General features: G+C 39.5%; 1 protein-coding gene across 2 annotated transcripts in view; it reads left to right on the forward strand.

Annotated features, from left to right (window-relative positions):
• LOC126322260 (ATP-dependent RNA helicase DHX33) overlaps window positions 1-21,702 on the forward strand; it is a 108,354-nt gene that overhangs the window by 68,805 nt on the left and 17,847 nt on the right. For both annotated transcript variants that reach the window (XM_049994274.1, XM_049994276.1), the window contains 3 exons: window positions 9,069-9,262; window positions 9,360-9,489; window positions 16,409-16,540. In XM_049994274.1, the coding sequence (XP_049850231.1) occupies window positions 9,069-9,262; window positions 9,360-9,489; window positions 16,409-16,540 (456 nt within the window). The remainder of the gene's footprint in view (window positions 1-9,068; window positions 9,263-9,359; window positions 9,490-16,408; window positions 16,541-21,702) is intronic.

Consider the following 21,702-nt stretch of genomic DNA (forward strand, 5'->3'; position numbering starts at 1 on the left):
TTGATGCCACCTCCCTGTACATCAACATCCCTCATACCCATGGTCTTACCACTATTGAACAATACCTTTCCCAACGTCATTCAGACTCCAAACCCACTACCTCATTCTTCATACACCTTACTGACTTTATCCTACCCACAACTACATCTCATTTGAAGGGAAGTAATATGAATATATCCACAGCAAAGCTATAGGCACTCACATGACACCCTTTTTATGGGCCATCTAGAGGAGACCTTTCTCACCTCCTGAACTACCAAACTCCTAGCCTGGTTCAGGTTCATTGATGAGATCTTTACAATCTGTGCACAGGGCCAGGGCCAGGGTTTCATCACAACCCCATCTGCTTCATTTAGTCCTTCTCAACCCAGCGTGCACCTTCCTAGATGTTGACCTTCTCCTCTCCGATGGTTCCATCCCCACCTTTGTCCACATTAAAACCACCAAAAGTACCTGCATTTTGACACTATCCTCCCTTTCACACCAAAAAATCTCTCCCATATAGCCTGGTCACCCGAGGACAGTGTATCTGCTGTGACAAAAACTCCCTTGCTCAATATGCTGAGGGTCTCACCAAGGCCTTCACAGACAGGCACTATCCCCCATACATAGTCTGCTAACAGATCTCCCATGCCATTTCCCCTCTCACCCCCTATCTTCCCACCACCTCCAAGAACCAGCCACAAAGGAATGTCCCCTTCATCACCCAGTACCACCCCAGTCTTTAGCAACTGAACCACATTCTTCGTCAGGGCTTTGATTACTTTCCTTCGTCAGGGCTTTGATTACTTATCATAGTGCCCTGAAATGAGGGACACCCTGCCCGAAATACTTCCAACACTTTTTGAATTGCTGTTCTGTCACACACCCAACCTCCATAACATCCTAGTCTATCCCTAAGCCACTCCCGATCCCAACCCCTTGCCACAAGGATCATATCCCTGTGGAAGACCCATGTGCAAAACCTGCCCAACCCACCCACCCAGCACTTCTTATTCCAGTCCAGTCACAGGTTTATCCTACCCTATTAGGGGCCGGGCCACCTGTGAAAGCAGTCACATCATTTACCAGCTTTGCTGCAATCATTGCACAGCTTTTATTTGGTATGACTATCAACCAGTTGTCTGCCAAAATGAATATCCACTACCAAACTATGGCCAAGAGCAAAGTAGACCACCTTGTCGCACAACATGCAGCTGAACATAACACACTTGATTTCAATGGCTGCTTCACTACCCCAACAATCTGGATTCTACACTCCACCACCAGCTTTTCTGAACTGTGCAGCTGGAAGTTATCCTTACAACACATTCTCCACTCCCGTAATTATCCCAGCCTCAACCTACAGTAAAATACTGCCCCACACCCTCCACCAAATAGTTTCCACCTGTTCTATCCTATCATCTTCTCTTCATTGTCATCTCCCACCCTGTTTATTTGCAGTCCTTTGCCAATGCATCTGCCTGTCTTTCCCCACTCCTCTCCTTTTTAGCTCCTAATTTTCCCCACCTCCCTGGTCCACAACCTGCTGATGCTGCACCTGCTAGCAGTGTAGCCCCTGCACACTCCACCAGACAGCATTCCTCTCTCTCCCCACCCCTACACTATTATCCCTTCCCCTTCTCTGCCCCCTCAGATTGCTGCTTGCATCACATGTGGTGTAGCATTCTGGCCCGAGATGCTGGAGTTCGGAGGGTGTGTGTGTGTGTGTGTGTGTGTGTGTGTGTGTGTGTGTGAGAGAGAGAGAGAGAGAGAGAGAGAGAGGTGTGCTTACTTGTGTGTGTGTTTGTTTGTTTTACTGATGAAGGCTGTGGCCAAAAGCTTTATGTGAGTGTCTTATAATAGTGCCTGTCTGCAACTTGATGTGTCTTCTTTACGATTAGTAGTAATCTGTCTTTTTCTACATTGTTATTATTATTATTATCATCATTATTATTTGTAGGATTTCCTTGTGTTTTATACATTTGGTTCCAGTCATAGGTTGCTTTAACATTATTTATCTTTCATGATATGTTAAATATTTACTCTCTTCTTTCAGTCATATGACGAAACTTCATTACTGGCTTTCTGTTATACTGATGGCCACATTTTTACAATTTTTTAAGTTAGTTTCCCAAAGCTCCTCAGAATTCTTAAATTATCATTAAGTGGTGTTATGCATCAATGGATGTGTCACATGGGGAAAGAAAAGACTATTGTAGATTATAGCGTTGGCTTATAATTTTTGTAAAGGATAGAAGCTAAGCTCATACAAAAGAAGAATTTTACAGATACAATGCTTAAGTGTCTGGAACAGGGAAACAGGTCATGAAAATCAGTGTAGTGGATACAAGAGAGTTACATTGCGAAATGGAGTGAAATTGAGAAATGGCAAATAAAAAATTAAATGTGAAACGTTCAATTTCTGATCTTCTTCTTTAAGTTTGTCATTACTTTTTTCCCACTACAGTACATCAGTTTTGGTGTTACTTTTAAATATTTGTGAAGTACCTCCCTCAGGTTATAAACTGTAATATCTTACAATATCATTCAGTGCTTTTTTATTATGTTTATCTGCTTTTCTTCAACTTCATCTCATACATTTGTGCAGTGACAGAAATTGAATATATTACATGGTGAAGAATCAATCTGATATTTATTAAAGTTTGTGGAGATGTTCATCACATCATGGATATCAAATGATTACACTTTCACTTCATTCAGGACTGATGTCCATCATCAAGAGCAGTATAAGTTGTGACCGTATGGGCACAAAAAAAATCCTAGTATTTGTGGTGGTGTGGAAGCTAACAGCTTCAGAATGTCATCTTGAGAAATATCTTATCATGCCTGAAAACGCATGCTATATCTGTTCATGAAGATTGCCGACTGGAGTAATGCACGTTTTCCCAGCATATCTCTGCAGTGCTCTTTGAGTGACAAATCAGGAGGCAAGGCTGGCCAATCATGGATCCATAAATTCCTGCAGTGTGGGGTCTTGCATCATCATTCTGGTCGTGAATGGTATGATAGCAGGGTTTGCCATTCTTGCCATACACTAATGAATATTCAACCTCCTTTCAGCAATTATGAAATCATCCTGTTGCCAATAGCAACCACACCATGATTTCAGGAGTCAGAAAGGTGTGAGCTCTCAAGAATAGCTGCTTACTGTGACCTTCCTCCAGGCCATCCCTGATTTGTTGATATTGATCTGGCCACTACCGACATAGGTGAGAGTATTCTCTGAATACCACAGAAAGCCACTAAATGTCCAATTGACAGGCTCTAGACCATGCAAATCTCTGTTGTCCTTGGTGTTTGTCAGCAGTAAACAATGCACAGCAACCATAGATCTCAACCCAACTTCCAGTTGTAGGTTCCTGATGGTTCATGTTGGAATTTGGCCTCTAAGCTCTGCTTGGACATCAGCTGTTGCCATCCATCTATTTTGAAAGCCAGTCAACCAACCCTTCTCCGCTCTTGTGGTGTCGTCCTCCAGGATGACCACTTGCACACCCTTCTTGCCACAGTTGTCCTCAGACTGTCTTGTCACTTCTAGTTCTATAGTAATTGCACTACAGCAAACAGTGTGTGCGATCTCTTGATATGATATTCCTCGTGTCAATGATTAATTTTCTATTGGTGTCTGAAAATGGCAATAAGCTGGATATGCATGTCCTGTGAACATGCTTTGTTCTTTGTTCTGTTCTGCACCTGAAAAGTTCTAGTAACACATTGCATACAGCTCATATAGATTTGTGTGTGCGAGATTCTTGCTGAACTATTTGTGGACAATTTTTCTGATGTTCCAAATGATTCATATGACGTTACTGATAGTGGTAGTGGAAGTGAAGAAGAAAACAATGTGGTTATAATCAACCAAAGTGAAATAACTGTGAACGATGTAATGATGAAGTTTCTGACAGTCAAAGTTGGCTGAAGAAGGACAAGATCATCATTTTAGGAACATTTAGGGGAATTCCAGGTGTAAAACCTCTTCCCAGTGTGATCAATAGCGTTATAAGCACTGTGGAATTATTTCTAGGGGATGAATTGTTTGCCCAGATGTCGACACAATCAAACTTGTATTACAAGCAAAACAAAAACCATTTACAGAGAATCTCTGGTCACCCAGATTTTCGAATATCACTGTTGTTGAACGGAAAATTTTTTGGACATGATTATTTTGATGCGGCAAATAAAAAAGGATTATTTGAAGGACTATTGGTCAACAGCTCCTCTAACAGAGACACCGATTTTTGGCAAGCTAATGAGCAGAAATCGATTTGGGCAGAATTGGGAATCATTTCATTTCAGTTACAATTGCTTACAGAGGGGTCAGGAAAACAGACCCTACAAAACCGAACCAGTGCTCTAAGTGCATCCTAGATAAATTTCAAACCTTATGCAAACCTGAATAGGAGCTTTCTCGTGATGAAGCAATGAGACCATGGAGAGGGCTGCTTTGTTTCTGGACATACAATCCTGGAAAAGTTATCAGACACGGTTTGTTTGTTCGTATGGATTGCGAAAGTGTAAGTGGATATATCTCCAATCCCGAAAAATATTCAGGGAAAGGAAAAAAGCTTCAAGACACTATTCTTCATGTACTTCCACCTCACCTTGGCATGTGGCACCACATTTATCAAGACAATTATTACAACAGCACAGCCGAAACACTTCTAGAAAGGAAACAAGAGTTTGTGGTACCACATGAATCAATAGAGGTCTCCCTCAGTGTCTACGAACAGAAGCCAAATCTCTAAAGAAAGGTGACAATACATTTGGAAGAGGAGGTGACTTTTTGCTGGAGTTATGGAAAGATAAAATGGAGGTGAGTATTATAACAATAATTCATGGCTGCAACAGGGAAAAAAACACAACAAGGGGAAATTATGCATGAACCAAAATGTATTGTGATATACAATAAATTTATGAAAGATGTGGACAGAGCTGATCAATATCTTTTGTATTTTTGGATAATGCAAAAAACCAAAAAATTGACAAAATAAGTAGGTTGTGTTTTTTTTAAGTAAATTGTACTTTGGGTAACACGTACAAAGTGTACAGAAACCTAAACCCAGATACACAAAAAAACATTCCTAAAAGAAGTTGCAAGAGACTGGACAAGTGATCAACAAGTTCGCGCAACCGGGGAGGACACTGAAGCAATCCAATCTGCAAAACGAGCACCTGCTAAGGACCCACCATGTTGATTGTCAGGAAACATTAAAGAACATACTGTTCGGACTATTGTGGGAAGTGGAAAAAAGAAATATCCAGCACAGTTTTGCAGAGTTTGCGCAGAGCATTGTAAAAGAAGTGAAGCAAGATACTACTGCCAGTTTTGTGAAGTACTATTACACAAAGACATGTGTTTCCAGAAGTATCACACCCTTCAAGAATATTGAAACATCACACAAACACGTCTGCCAAGTTCCATCTGCGTCAGACACCAGTAAGTGCAGCTACATTCAGATAAGGAAGGCTTGCTCATTTCACATACATCTTATGAAAATCACCAGGAACTGCAACAATAACCATGGCATGGCAGCTGGTATGGGAAAAATATCATGAAGCAATTATCCGTATGGGACAGAAATTGATAGATGTGATGTGCAGACAAACAAATGATTACAATTTCAGAAAAATTGGGTGATTTATTGAAGAGAAAGAGCTTCGCAAATTGATCAAGTAAATAATCTGTTTCTCTGCCTCTGCCCCTTATGCAAGAAATTATTTGGCTTGCCATTAATTGACAGAGTTGTTGGATGTCCTCCTGAAGGTCATTGTGCCAAATTCTGCCCATATGTCACATTAGATCATCGAAATCCCAAGGTGGTTGGAGGGCCCTGCCCGTAATACTCCAAATGTTCTCAATTGAAGAGAGATCTGGCAACCTTCCTGGCCAAGGTAGAGTTTGCTGAGCACCACGAATATAAGCAGTAGAAACTCTTGGTGTGTGTAGGCGGGCATTACGTTGCTGAAATGTAGGAGATCGAGATCTGTCATTATTCGTTCACTTGATTGCAAGTAGCATTTGAGCAGTAGACCTAGGCATCCGTTACTGGGCGAACAGAGACCAGTGAGGACTCAGGGAATTATACTTATCCCCTAACCAAGTTTGAGCTTGTCTGAACTGAACCAGTTGGGAAATCTGTTTTATCTTGTATTAAGAGGAGGCAAATGCAAAAGAGTAGGGGTCTATTAATCATTTGCAGTTCAAACATAAGGCGAATGATGGTATCACTTAGGGAAATGGCAGCAAGGGCAGGAAAAAACACCAGGTGCACTTGGTGTTTATGCCTGGGGGGCTTATACTTGGATCATTCCAGCAACTCTCAGAGAAGGTTGATAAGACCAGCCTTACTCGTAGAGTTTCAGTGAAGCTCACAATTTGCAGCATTGTCCCTGTAACTGATCATGGCTCCTTGCTTCTGAATCAAATGGAAGGACTGTGACAGAGACTTCGAAGGTTCTGTGACAAACTAGGCTGCAACTTCTTCGACTTGCACTATAGGGTTGAGAATGGTAGGGTCCTGCGTAATGGGTCAAGTGTGTACTACACAAGTAGCCTGATTGTGCATGGGGTGCAGATAAGGGTTTTTAAGATTAGGCGACTCTCCATACAATTCCAGATAACGAAATGATAATAAATGCCTTAAAACCACCTAGAACTGATAGTTAGGAAACCCAATCATGATGGAAATATATTGAATCTAATACCAGCAAATATACCTGACCTCTTAGAGGATGTCCACAGCACAACTAGTATCAGTGAACATGATGTGGTTGTGGCAGCATTGATTACCAAAGTACAAAGGACAACTAAAACAAGCAAAAAGATATATATGTTCAGTAAACTAGATAAAAAAAAAAATCGGTAGTATCACAGCTCTCATGAGGAACCTGGAACGTCAGCACTGGACAGGAGCATGTAGAGGAATTGTGCTCAAGTTTAAAAGAACAGTTGACCATACACTGAATAGATATGTTCCCAGTAGAATAGTTCGTAATGGAAGAAACCCTCCATGGCATACAGTCACTGTAGAGAAACCTGTAAAGAAACAGAGGTTACTGCATAACATGTGTAAAACAAAGTGTAGGGCTATAGATAGAGAGATACTGAATGAAATGCATTTGGGTGTCAAGAGAGCAATGCATGATGCCTTCAATGACTACTCTATCAGAATATTGTCAAGCGATTTTTCATAGAAACCAAAGCTATTGTGGTCATATGTAGGCTGTTATTGGCTCCAAAGTTTGTGTCCAGTCCATAGTGTATGAGTCAGGAACTGAAATTGAGGGTAGTGAAGCAAAAGCTGAAATGCTTAACTCTGTTTTCAAATGTTCCTTTTCAAAGGAAGACCCAGGAGAATTGCCCCAAATTTAATCCTCATACCAATGAAAATATGAATGAAATAACTCATAGATCCTTCGAACAAAAAACTATGCTCAGTAGTTGGAAGAAGCACAGGTCATACACATCTACAAGAAGGGTTGTAGAAGTGATCCAGAAAACTACTGTTCAGTATCTGTAACATCAATTTGTTGTAGAATCTTAAGATGTATTCTGAGCTCAAACACAATGAAGTATGTGACTTCTGAAATTTTCCCGGCGTATTTGTTCTTCTAATAATTTCCGGGTATGCAGCCGGATCCCGTCGACAATGAAGTATCTCAAACGTCTGGAACGACCTCCTTCATACCAGTCAGCATGGATTCCAAAAACATCAATCATCTGAAACCCAGCTCTCACTTTTCTCACAAGACACAGTGAAAGATTTATATCAAAGCAGTCAGTTAGATCCAATATTTCTTGATTTGTGAAAAGCATTTGACTCAGTACCACACCTATGCTTATTGTCAAAAGCATGTTTTTATGGTGTACCAATTGAAATTTGTGACTGGATCGCTCGGGAGGACATATCATGTTATCTTGGATGGAGAATCATTATCAGATGTAAAAGTAACTTCGAGTATGCCCCAGAAAAGTGTTTTGGGACCCTTGCAGTGTTATATATTAGTCACCTTATATACAACATTAATAGTAACCTGAAATTTCTTGTAGATGATGCATTTATCTATAATGAGCTGCTGTCCAAAAGAAGCGTAAACATTCAGTCTGATTTTGATAAGATTTCGAAGTGGTTCAAAGGTTGGCAACTTTGCTTTATTGGTAGAATACTTGGGAAGTGCATTCAGCCTACGCGTCACTTACACAACCCATCCTAGAATATTGTGCAAGTGTATGGGACTCATATCAAATAGGACTAACAGGGATCTTGAGTGTATGGAGAGAAGGGCAGCATGAATGATTACAGGTTTCTTTGATCCATGGGAGAGTTTCACAGAGATGCTGAAGAATCTGAACTGGTATTCTACCAATTGGTGCCAAGCCAAATAACTGCCTGCATAAGGGCAAGAAGTGGACCAATGCTTTAGTGACTTATTCAATTTGTGGAGCTCTTTCTATTGAACAGATCATCCAATTCTTCTGAAATTATAATAATTTGCTTTTGTCTGTACGTATAAATCGCATCTTCCTATTTCCACCCCATTAACATAATTCCTTCATGCAGTGTCGCCCCCTTCCCCAACCTACCACCTAGAGTGTGTGTGACACACCCAGTAACCATCATATACTCATACCATTTTTTGGCTGTAGTAATTGCTATTTTCTCTATTGAAAATAAGCTGACCCAGGGGATCTAATTTTAAACATAATATTCCACAGAACAGAAATACTGGAGTATCTGTTTGATAGCGTTCAGTTAAGGTGTGCATAATGTAACACCTTCCATTTCTGTCTGTGTAACAGTAAGTGAAGGTTTTTTTTATTGTGATGTTTGTACAACACAGTAATCACAAAAAATACATGGTATTTGTCCAGTTTTACAAGTTCAATAAAGAATTTTCTGTTAAGGTTACTTATGGGTAATAACAATCAGTTAAGTTGTTTTCTTTAATTGTGCTAAATTTCATTGATGTGAGTGTATGTATATATAATTAAGATAAGTATTTTTTACATAAGACACTTTACTTTGACATGCAGTTGTTATTTTATACTTATTCAATAATTTCAGGACCTGGAGGGTAAGGCACCACCTTTAAGAGTTTATCCTTTATATTCATCCTTGCCATCACATCAGCAGTTAGATGTTTTTCGACCTACATCCAAAGGCATGAGGAAAGTAATACTAAGCACAAATGTCGCTGAGACATCAGTCACAATCAGTGGAATAAAGTATGTTATAGATAGTGGAATGGTGAAAGCAAGGTATGAGCTGTTGTTAATATTCTTATTGCTATGTATTTCAGTTATTTCTTTTGTTAAATAACTCAACAATGATAACTTTGTCTTAAACTTTTTCTAGGTCGCACCATCCTGGTACAGGGCTGGATATCTTGAAAGTGCAAAGAATTTCACAAGCACAAGCATGGCAGAGAACAGGCCGGGCTGGTCGAGAATCAACTGGATACTGCTACCGTGTGTATACGAGGAAGGTAGGAAATATTTATACTTCTTGTGTATCCTTCCCCATGAACCATGGACCTTGCCATTGGCGGGGAGGCTTGCGTGCCTCAGCGATACAGATAGCCGTACAATAGGTGCAACTACAACGGAGGGGTATCTGTTAAGAGGCCAGACAAACTTGTGGTTCCTGAAGAGGGGCAGCAGCCTTTTCAGTAGTTGCAGGGGCAACAGTCTGGATGATTGACTGACCTGGCCTTGCAACATTAACCAAAATGGCCTTGCTGTGCTGGTACTGTGAACGGCTGAAAGCAAGGGCAAACTATGGCCGTAATTTTTCCCGAGGGCATGAAGATTTACTGTATGGATAAATGATGATGACGTCCTCTTGGGTAAAATATTTCGGAGGTAAAATAGTCCCCCATTCGGATCTCCGGGCGGGGACTACTCAGGAGTACGTCGTTATCAGGAAAAAAGAAAACTGGCCTTCTACGGATCGGAGTGTGGAATGTCAGATCCCTTAAACGGGCAGGTAGATTAGAAAATTTAAAAAGGGAAATGGATAGGTTAAAGTTAGTTATAGTGGGAATTAGTGAAGTTCGGTGGCAGGAGGAACACGACTTTTGGTCAGGTGAATAGAGGGTTATAAACACACAATCAAATAGGGGTAATGCAGGAGTAGGTTTAATAATGAATAAAAAAATAGATTTGCGGGTAAGTTGCTACAAACAGCATTGTGAACACATTATTGTGGCCAAAATAGACACAAAGCCCACGTCTACTACAGTAGTACAAGTTTATATGCCAATTACCTCTGCAGGTGATGAAGAAATTGAAGAAATGTATGATGAGATAAAAGAAATTATTCAGGTATTGAAGGGAGACGAAAATTTAATAGTCATGGGTGACTGGAATTCGAGAGTAGGAAAAGGGAGAGAAGGAAACATAGTAGGTGAATATGGATTGAGGCCAAGAAATGAAAGAGGAAGCCGCCTGGTAGAGTTTTGCACAGAGCATAACTTAATCATAGCTAACACATGGTTCAAGAATCATGAAAGAAGGTTGTATACATGGAAGAATCCTGGAGATACTAGAAGGTATCAGATAGATTATACAATGGTAAGATAGAGATTTAGGAACCAGGTTTTAAATTGTAATCCAGGGGCAGATGTGGGCTCTGACCACAATATATTGGTTATGAACTGTAGATTAAAACTGAAGAAACTGCAAAAAGGTGGGAATTTAAGGAGATGGGACCTGAATAAACTGAAAGAACCATAGGTTGTACAGAGTTTCAGGGAAAACATTAGGGAACAATTGACAGGAATGGGGGAAAGAAATACAGTAGAAGAAGAATGGGCAGCTCTGAGGAATGAAGTTGTGAAGGCAGCAGAGGATCAAGTAGGTAAAAAGATGAGGGCTAGTAGAAATCCTCGGGTAACAGAAGAGATACTGAATTTAGTTGACGAAAGGAGAAAATACAAAAATGCAGTAAATGAAGCAGGCAAAAAAGAATACAGACGTCTAAAAAATGAGATCGACAGGAAGTGCAAAATGGCTCAGCAGGAACGGCTAGAGGACAAATGTAAGGATGTAGAGGCTTATCTCACTAGAGGTAAGATAGATATTGCCTGCAGGAAAACTAAAGAGACCTTTGGAGATAAGAGAACCACTTGTATGAATATCAAGAGCTCAGATGGAAACCCAGTTCTAAGCAAAGAAGGGAAAGCAGAAAGGTGGAAGGAGTATATAGAGGGTCTATACAAGGGTGATGTACTCGAGGACAATATTATGGAAATGGAAGAGGATGTTGATGAAGATGAAATGGGAGATACAATACTGCGTGAAGAGTTTGACAGAGCACTAAAAGACATGAGTCGAAACAAGGCCCCGGGAGAAGACAACATTCCATTAGAACTACTGACGGCCTTGGGAGAGCCAGTCCTGACAAAACTCTACCATCTGGTGAGGAAGATGTATGAGACAGGCGGAATACCTTCAGATTTCAAGAAGAATATAATAATTCCAATCCCAAAGAAAGCAGGTGTTGACAGATGCGTTCAATAAGTCACAGCTGCAAAATGCTAACGCGAATTCTTTACAGACGAATGGAAAAACTGGCAGAAGCTAACCTCGGGGAAGATCAGTTTGGATTCCGTAGAAATGTTGGAACACGTGAGGCAATACTGACCCTACGACTTATCTTAGAAGAAAGATTAAGGAAAGGCAAACCTATGTTTCTAGCATTTGTAGACTTAGAGAAAGCTTATGACAATGTTGACTGGAATACTCTCTTTCAAATTTTGAAGGTGACAGGGGTCAAATGCAGGGAGCGAAAGGCTATTTACAATTTGTACAGAAACCAGATGGCAGTTATGAGAGTCGTGGGACATGAAAGGGAAGCAGTGGTTCGGAAGGGAGTGAGACAGGGTTGTAGCCTCTCCCCGACGTTATTCAATCTGTATATTGAGCAAGCAGTAAATGAAACAAAAGAAAAATGCGGAGTAGGTATTAAAGTCCATGGAGAAGTAATAAAAACTTTGAGGTTCGCCGATGACATTGTAATTCTGTCAGAGACAGCAAAGGACTTGGAAAAGCAGTTGAACGGAATGGATAGTGTCTTGAAAGTAGGATATAAGATGAACATCAACAAAAGCAAAACGATTATAATGGAATGTAGTCGAATTAAGTCGGGTGCTGCTGAGGGAATTAGATTAGGAAATGAGATACTTAAAGTAGTAAAGGAGTTTTGCTAATTGGGGAGCAAAATAACTGATGATGGTCAAAGTAGAGAGGATATATAATGTAGACTGGCAATGGCAAGGAAAGCATTTCTGAAGAAGAGAAATTTGTTAACATCGAGTATAGATGTACATGTCAGGAAGTCATTTCTGAAAGTATTTGTATAGAGTGTAGCCGTGTATGTAAGTGAAACATGTACTATAAATAGTTTGGACAGGAAGAGAATATAAGCTTTCGAAATGTGGTGCTGCAGGAGAATGCTGAAGATTAGATGGGTAGATCACGTAACTAATGATGAAGTATTGAATAGAATTGGGGAGAAGAGGAGTTTGTGGCACAACTTGACAAGAAGAAGGGACCGGTTGGTAGAACATGTTCTGAGGCATCAAGGGAACACAAATTTAGCATTGGAGGGCAGCGTGGAGGGTAAAAATCGTAGAGGGAGACCAAGAGATGAATACACTAAGCAGTAAGTACTGGGAGATGAAGAAGCTTGCACAGGATAGGGTAACATGGAGAGCTGCATCAAACCAGTCTCAGGACTGAAGACCACAACAACAACTTGTGTATAAATGCTGTTCTGAAATAGATTTTTAGTAATTGCTTTAGGCATTCTCTGGATTAGTTTGTATAATGATCTACCTCCAGATATTAATCATCCAGAATAAAATATTTGTGTCAGTGGCCTATTCTCTGGTCACCTTCTGTTTTCTTATTGTAATATTAAAACCTATAATACTCCATATAATTATATATTATGTTCTTTATATAAACTAAAAACCCTTGTGTTTCAAAAGAATAAAATGAGATGGGAAATAGATAATCTCTTTATGTTTAAATTAGCAATGTTAAGAAAGTAAATAATTTGTGAGCAAGGGAGACCACTCACTGAATAGCAGATGCATTGAGTCATCAACAGGATGTCTGTCATGATAGCTGAGTAGTCAGCGTGACAGATTGCCGTTCTACGGGCACAGGTTCTATTCCAGGCTGGGTTGGAGATTTTCTCCATTCAGGGACTTGGTGTTGTGTTGTCGTATTCATAATTTCATCCGCACCCGGTGCGCTGGTCGCCCAATGTGCAATGTGGCGTCGAACGTAATAAGACCTGCACCAAGGTGGCCGAACTTGCACTGCATGGGGCCTCCCGGCCAATGATGCCACACACTCATTTCCATTTCCATCAACAGGACAACACAAAAAAGAAGGAAAACTTGCTAGCTTTCAGAATAAATCCTTTATCAAGTTAGAATACACTCATATGCATCTCTGTGCGCACATGCCCCCCCCCCCCCCCCCCACACACACACACACACACACAATGTGAGCGCATGCCTGTGTCCCTATATGGTGCCAGCTAGACACAAAATACAGGGATTGCAGTTTGACAGGTGGACTGATGGAGTGTGGGTTGTGTTGGATAGGAAGGATGGAGGAAGAGAGAGGTGGAACGCAGGAAGAGGAGTTGGAGGTGAGGAGATGGTGACCCAGAGGGGGGCAGCTGGCTTGCTGGCTACAAGGCAGGTGTGGCTGGTGCATAGACTGGAGTGTCGTGCTCAGGTGCTGGAGCCACTGGGGTGTGGCATAAGGTGATGGTAACATAGAGAAATGAATTGGGAGGGTGTGACACCGCAGAGAAAGGGGAAACTATGGGAGATTGAGGCTAGTAAAGTTACAGGATGCAAGAATAACTCCCATCTGTGTAATTCATAAAATCTGGTGGTGGAAGGAAGACTCCAGATGGCATGCCTTGTGAAGCCACCACTGAAATTGAGCATGTTGTGGCACTGTGTGACATTCTCCTGCTTCTTTTCATCGTCAATGGAGGTGAGGGAAGGAGTATCCATCTGTTGTATTTCAAAGGTTTGTTGCAAACTGTGATCGGTTTTGCATGCTTAAGTCTTGCACTTACCAATGAAAGGCAATGTATAGCTCTTATCCCTTCATAAATTTCAAATATTCAAAAATTCAAGCAGTCGTAAGTTCAGTCCATTGCATGCTTTCATCATTTAAATCAGTATTCCCGCTTCACTGATGTAAATGTTCACAAAAGAGTTTTATATAAGAACCATCAATTAGGCAATTTCAGAAATAAATCACTACATTAACATACTTATGGTTTCCTCAATACTTTTGAGAAATTTATTCCACGGAATAACATACACTGTTTAACCATGTAAAGAAAATATTATGTTATTTCGAATACACGCATAGTCGATTGTGGCTGGATCTGAACTTATACCAGGCATTATTATCAGGTTATATATTCTTTCTTTCTTTCCTTTTTTGCAATAATGATAATGAACAGAGTCTTGACAATGTTGGGGACATCTTCCTGAATTATGTGGCTGTCTGCCCAGCAGCAAACTATTCCGGCATACACTCATCAGCAAAAACAAGGTTACAAATGTCATGTAGTAGAGCATGCTCTGCAACAGGATATTACAAGTTGCCGGTTTATACCCTCTGCCTATGCCCATTCATCCTAATTGATAATTTGGTGGTAGTCATGTCGATGTAGAAGGCTGAACAGTGTTTACATAATAGCTGGTATATGATGTGTCGTTTCACAGGTCACTCTCCCTTTGATAGTGTATGTTTTGCCAGTTACAGAGCAATAAGTGGTGGTAGGAGGGTGCATATACTGCCAGCTTGCAATATCATGTTGTAGAGCATGCTCTACAACATGACATTTGTCACCTTGGTACCTGTTTCACCACACACGCCATCGGGATTCTTCCTCAGACACCATTTCTCAAAACTCCACAGGTGGGAACGAACACTACAACATGTCCTTGGTTCTCATCATCCACCTGGCCATAATTTATGATAATTTCTTCTGTCTCAGCTTATCTTCAGTGTAACTACTCTTTGCTTCACTACGTTTTAGTTCTCTACATCCTTCAGTGTCTTTCCCTCTCAGCCCTGTTTCGTATAATGCACTTAGCTTCTCACATTCATTAACTCGTGCACGATGTTTTAATAATAATCTCTGTCTTGCATATTACCCTGTCTTCCACCTTTAAGCTCTCAGGTTTCTAAATCTCACCCGATGCAGTCCGCAACAATCAACAATCAGGCCCCTCACGAGGACTAACACTTCAATCCATAGAACTTCTCACCCCACCCAAACCACACATCCCCACCTTTTACCTTCTTCCTAAGATCCACATACTCAATCATTCTGTCCGTCATATAGTTGCTGGGTTCAAAGCACCCAACAAACGTAGATCTGCCTTATTTGATCAACACCTGCAATCCATAGTACAAAAACTTCCCTCCTATAGCAAAGATACCAACCGTTTCCTAGATCATCAATTTGGTTTTTATTCTATAGAGCCAAAAAATTAGATGATTCTCGTAGGTGTGCAACATGTCAGAAAGTATAACACAAAAACATAAAACATTTGATTATAAATACTTACCACCCTGATCATTTGTCAGGAGATTGGGTGAATACAATGCGATACACTGGAACAGCTAATATTTACAGAATTAACACACTGTCAGAATGAAACATTATTATGGACTATTAATAAATTTATCATACACAAAATAACCTAATCTTGACTATTGTGACAAAGTGATGTCAGAACTGAAATCTAACAGACATTTTTACTTAAGTTGGCTTAACAGTCTCTGTTCAGATATTCATCCATAGAGTAGAATTGCCTATCAAAAAATCTTTCAAACTCTTTTTAAACCATGCTTTATCTGAAACCAAGTTTTTAATGGTTGCTGGCAATTTATCCCTGACGTACATGGTCTGTCTGTCTGCTGAACATTTCCTCAGTCACAGCCCACCTGAATCTAAACCTATGACATCCTTCCTACTCACCTTAATCAACTTCATACTTACCAACAACTACTTCATCTTTGAGGAGCAGACATACAAACAGATCAGGGGTACAGCCATGGGAACCAGGATGGCTCCTTCCTATGCCAACCTTTTTACGGGTTGCTTGGAAGGGGCTTTCCTGCGATCAATAATTGATTGATTTTGCTGTTACACTAGATCAAAAAGGATTTATTTTGAAAGCTGGCAAGTTTTCCTATTTCCTTTTGTGTGCGCCTGTTGACAACTCAAAGTTTCCGCTATTCATTGTGTGGTGTCATTTACTCTAAAATTATTTGTATTTAAAATAATATTTAATGGCATGTATTGGTAGTAGTTTTCTTTTTAATACTATTTCAGTGGCATTGTTACAGGAATTCGAGTCTTTGCCAAAAAATTCAATCCCAGAAATACAGCGCTGTAACCTGACAGGAGTTGTGCTGCAACTTCTAGCTTTGGGGATAAACTGTGTGTCATTTGATTTTATTGATAAGCCTCCTAGGGAAGTAAGTATAAATTTATACAATCAATTATTTTCATTACCATAGAGAAATATTATTTTCTGCACAGATTCTGCTAAGCCCTGAATATCTTTTTGTAGCCTCATGTATTTTGTTGAAAGGTACATCATGTTGAATTAAAGATTCCATTCCCAATAGCAAATTTTAAAAATCTTGCGTATGTTGTCTATCTGACTTAGTGGCAATGTGTGTCTGACTAAAAATCCGCAGGACAGACATTCAATTCTCAGTCACTCCTGCTACTTTCTTTTCACTTACTGCCTTTTTCACCTCTGACAATGATTTGAATATGCGAAAAATGCTAAGTTATACTATGTTTTGTAGTCTCATTAAATTATAGGTCCTCCTGTGGCAAATTGGGTAAGTCAGTTCAAATGTCAACGGGGCATAGGTATACAATTTCCAATCGGACCACATCTAGTAAAGCATTGCAGTGTTCAGATGAAATTTCATGTTGAGCTTACCTTTACTGGGAGAAGGGAGTGGGGGTGCAGATATGCGTTTACTATCTGCCATTAATTACTGCAGCAGGCTAATTGAAATATTGTGTGTTCATGTGTGCAAATGGTCTTACATACTTAATATAAAATTGGAGGTCCTACTGACTTTCGATGAAGACAGTATGCTGTATAGTTATTTGGAGGAAGGTCATCAAAGATTTCATATGTGTTGGCTATGTCCAAGTGATGGCAAAGGCAAAATATGATCATCAAAGTGAAGAGCAGTTGTAATTGTATGCGTGATTGGATTCCTTCTTGCCTCCCATCATGGAGAACTCACTCTGTTAACACATGTAAAAGAAGAAGCATCTGCATCAGCTGATTCCTAGTACAACAAGAACTTAATGTGGTGAGGCGGAGATAAGGATGGAACTGTAGCAAAAAATATGTGGCTGTTAGAATGCAAAGAGTGGTATACTGCTATCTCCATATACTAGTACACAGGACAGAAGGTGGCCAAATGAAGATAACGGCTGATTTGAATACCACTTTAGGTGAATTGTTTTGTTACTTCTTTATTTCATATGTAGAGAACTTGAAGTGAAGGCACCATAGCTAACAACAAAATTGAAAACAATATATGGTTTCATTACCACAAAATCTCATCCAGAGGCCTTAGACTTCAGCTATCATCTGCATCCTGCAAGAAATGAATCCCATAAAGTAAACAATAAATCATCAGATTTGTGTCACTTCCTCCAAGACAGTCAGATTTTGGAAAGAAAAAAAAAAACCTGCACCAGTTTTGAATTGGCAAGATAAATTTCAAAGAAGCTGCTGAATGAACAGAACTTCATTTGTTATTAGTTTCAGTAAACATGGGCATTGTGTTGATTTGTGTTTATGCAGGTGCTGTATTTTGGACGTAGCCTTGCTTGTTAAATGTCACACTTTTAATGTATTTCTCCAGTTGTAGTCTAGTTTGTTAACAGACTAAATTGGCACTTTTTATTTGGTGGAATAGATTTTAAGAATATTTTAGTAACAAATGAAACATTGTTCATTCAGCAGTGGTTGCTGTGGTGTTGTTCAAAAAATTGTAAACTGTGGGGCACTGCCTGCATAAAATAATCTTCTTCACGTGCAGTGGTGCACTACAGTCATGGGGCCCCTGGGACATGTACCCAAAGTGGGCTCTCCTCCCTCCACCATGCGTGACCTCCCACTCCTTCACCATGCGAGATGGCTCAGTCATTAAGACATAAGATTGGAGGACTGCAGTTCAAATCCCAATTCAGCTCACAGATGTAGGTTTTCCTTTATTGCCCTAGATCCCTTAAGATAAATGTGCAAATTGTTCCTTTAAAAGGACACACACAATTTCCCTCCCATTTCTTACCCATTCTGAGCTTGTGCTCCATGTCTATTGACTTCATGATCAGTGGGACGTTAAACACTAATCTTATCTTTCTTACTACCCTAAGCAAATATTTGTGACATAAGAAAATGTAGCTCTTATAAAAGTTTGTATTTTACTTTTATTACAAACTTTTTACTTCCAGATTATAAATATTACAAATAATATAAAAACAATGAGTGACATGTTGCAGCAGTCTGCCACTGGGTTATGGATTTTGCCCGTAGATCTCATGTGTGTGGACAAATCGCAGATCACAGCTAACAGTCACTGATCATGTGGAGTTTCCATGCAATCTAACAAATCACATATGACTTTGACACTATGGCTGCTTGGCTGCGACTCGTTTGTGTAGATATTAACAATGGTCATATAGTTTTGTTTCATTTTGCTATGCCCATGTAGAGTAAGAACTTTATGTCAGAATTTATAGGTATTGTGGTAGCAAAACCCCACTCTGTAAAGTAAAGTTCCAGATGGAGGTGCCACCTCTATTAAGACAGAATACAAATATAAAAACATTGACACTCTTAAAATTTTGTAATGATTAGTATTTTGAAACTTGTGCTGTCGAAGTAGAAATTCATGTGAAGTTAATAGTGATTACTATAATCACAATCCGTCTGGTCATTTTGCCACATTGTTAAAGTTTTCAATGTCTCAAGAGAATGTGAGGTAATATTAAGCATATTTTAATTTAAATCTGTTTTGTAAATAATTGTAGTTAAATTGTAAGCCTAATAGATGAAACAAGATTTGATGAGTTTAAGAAGTATTTGCTAAATACAGACAGGAAAGATGTACCCAAATTTCATGATGTTAATGAAAGAGAAGTGTTTGAAAGAAATTTTAATAAATTACAGTTCCCATTTTTAACTTATTTTTTGTAAATTTTTGTCATTATTTATTTATCGAAGTAATGTATAGCTAATACACACAATTGTCAGCAGTTACATACAGCTGTATACATCTATACAAATGAAAAACAATGAATCTGACAACGTTACATTTGTTTCGTAACTGATTAACCACAGTGCAAAGAGGAAAACTTCTTCACTATTATGATATGTTCGAGTCCAAAAGTCACTAACAGTATGATGTATAGCCTGATGTGGAGATCTGCCGTCACAGTAGATTGCGCAGCGTGTCACACTTGAGGTGTGCATTGTTGCACCTGACATATTCCATTCTGATTTGATTCAGTGCAGCGTGTGTCTTGCATGATACATGAGATCCAATTGGCTGCTTAACATCTGACAACATGTCATGCAGGCACACATCTGTTATTGTAAGTATTGCTGGACAAAAACAGATGAACTGCAACTGCTGTTAAATGTTAGCAGTATGTTTTCCACATCACACATTCACGAGGGTGACATTTGAAATACTGGGTGAAATTGCTTAGTAAATCACTCGTTTGTTGCAGGCCAAAGTGAATAACTGATTGCAGGTAATGACACAAGTTATCCGTTGTTCATTTGTGGAGCCTTTTAAGTATGAAATCTCATGTTAAAATAAAAACTGCTAATGAAATGTATGTGGTTAGTGGCCTAAAATTATGTCACAAATGTTTTTCCTCATTTCTGTACCTGGAAAATGCTGTCTTGTTTTAGAAATATCAGTTGATTGTGGAACTTAAGCAGTGTTTTTAAATAACTTTAGCTGTGAAAAAAACACTCAGCTTTTGCTACACTAACAAATACTGTTAGATATATCATGGCAGCTGTGTGTCAGTCAGGGTAATTTTCCACCAGGGAGTTGTATTTCACTAATAATAGCTCCAATGAGTTTTTTTATATCAAATTGTGTTGATATTTGTGCTTTAAACATAGTTATCAATACCAGTTGCGCTGGGAATGGAGGACAACATCATCAGGAAATGTCATGTCAAAGTGTTTTACTTTTAAGTTCTTCACCAAAGACACTAGATATGAATAAAAGCTGTATTGGTCTGAATGCATATTTGACTTACTTCGTTCACTGAAACAGCGTATTTAGTTGTAAATGAACAGTGTCTATCATTGGATAAAAAAGCTAGATACTATGCCAACTTCTTATCTTCATGTGACCTGTTGAAGTGCTTCTGTACTGCTTTTATTTGTTAGGGAGTTTGCATTCAGTTTGCCAATCTTTCACTGATATTCAAAGTTTCATCAAGCATTTTTATGTATGATCTTTTATGTTAGCTATTTCTGACAGCACGATACTTTAGAGGTCATACACAAATCCAGTGCGCATATTTTCAGGTTGGAAGACCTTAAATGCTTTGGTATTTTTTATAGTAATTTGCTGTCAACCACATCATGGATAACAAATTTTGAAATTTCAATTTTTATTGTAGTACCTATTGTTACTTTCCATTTATTTCCTATCGTAGTTGTAAGAATAGTGTTTGCCAATTCATTAAGAACTTATGTCTCAGTCTAACATTACATTTTAAGTACTCACAGGACAAGATTTTAAATTTTGGCACAGTAACATTCTGTGGTTAAAATATTTGGATGTGTAGCACATAGGATTCTTTGTTTTCTATTACAACTCTTCTCCATTTGAACCAAATAATTATTCTTAACAGTATGTTTTCTGCACTGCATATTTTTGTTACAAACAGTGACATATTCTCTTCTCTGCATTATTATGTAAGTGAAACACCAACACACCTGGCATTTTATATTTTTTTCCACTTTTGTTTTACATTTTTGTTTTCCTCTTTCTTTCTTTTGGGCACCAGGGGTCCCCAGGACATTGCCAGAGCTAGCTATGCCCATGATCATATGATCGTTTCTACAAGTGGAAACATATGAGAGTGCAATGAAGTAACTGACCCAGTACCACCTTGGACTGGAGTTACTGAATTATGTTCTCCCCAGGTTCTGTATTATCTCTTGTCATGCCATGAAATGAAAATATTCTCCCCACTTTCCACACCCTCCCACAGTGGTATTCCATCTCCCACTCAACCCACACAATGTCCTTGTCCATCCCTATTCCACTTCTGCTCCCGACCCCTTGTGTCATGACTCATATCACTGCAATAGACCTAGATGCAAGACCTGTCCCATACATTCTCCCACTACCACCTATTCCAGTCCTATCACAGGCACCTCCTACCCCATCAAAGGCAGGCCCATCTGTGAAAGCAGCCATGTGCTCTAACAACGTAGCTGCAACCACTGTGCCACATTCTTAGTGGCCGTGACAATTAACATTCTGTCTATGCAACGAATGGCCACCACAAAACTGGTCAAGAGAGAGACAGACTGACTGTACAGTTGCCTAGCATGGTGCAC

This window comes from Schistocerca gregaria, chromosome 2, assembly GCF_023897955.1.
Source record: "Schistocerca gregaria isolate iqSchGreg1 chromosome 2, iqSchGreg1.2, whole genome shotgun sequence".
NCBI lineage: Eukaryota > Metazoa > Arthropoda > Insecta > Orthoptera > Acrididae > Schistocerca > Schistocerca gregaria.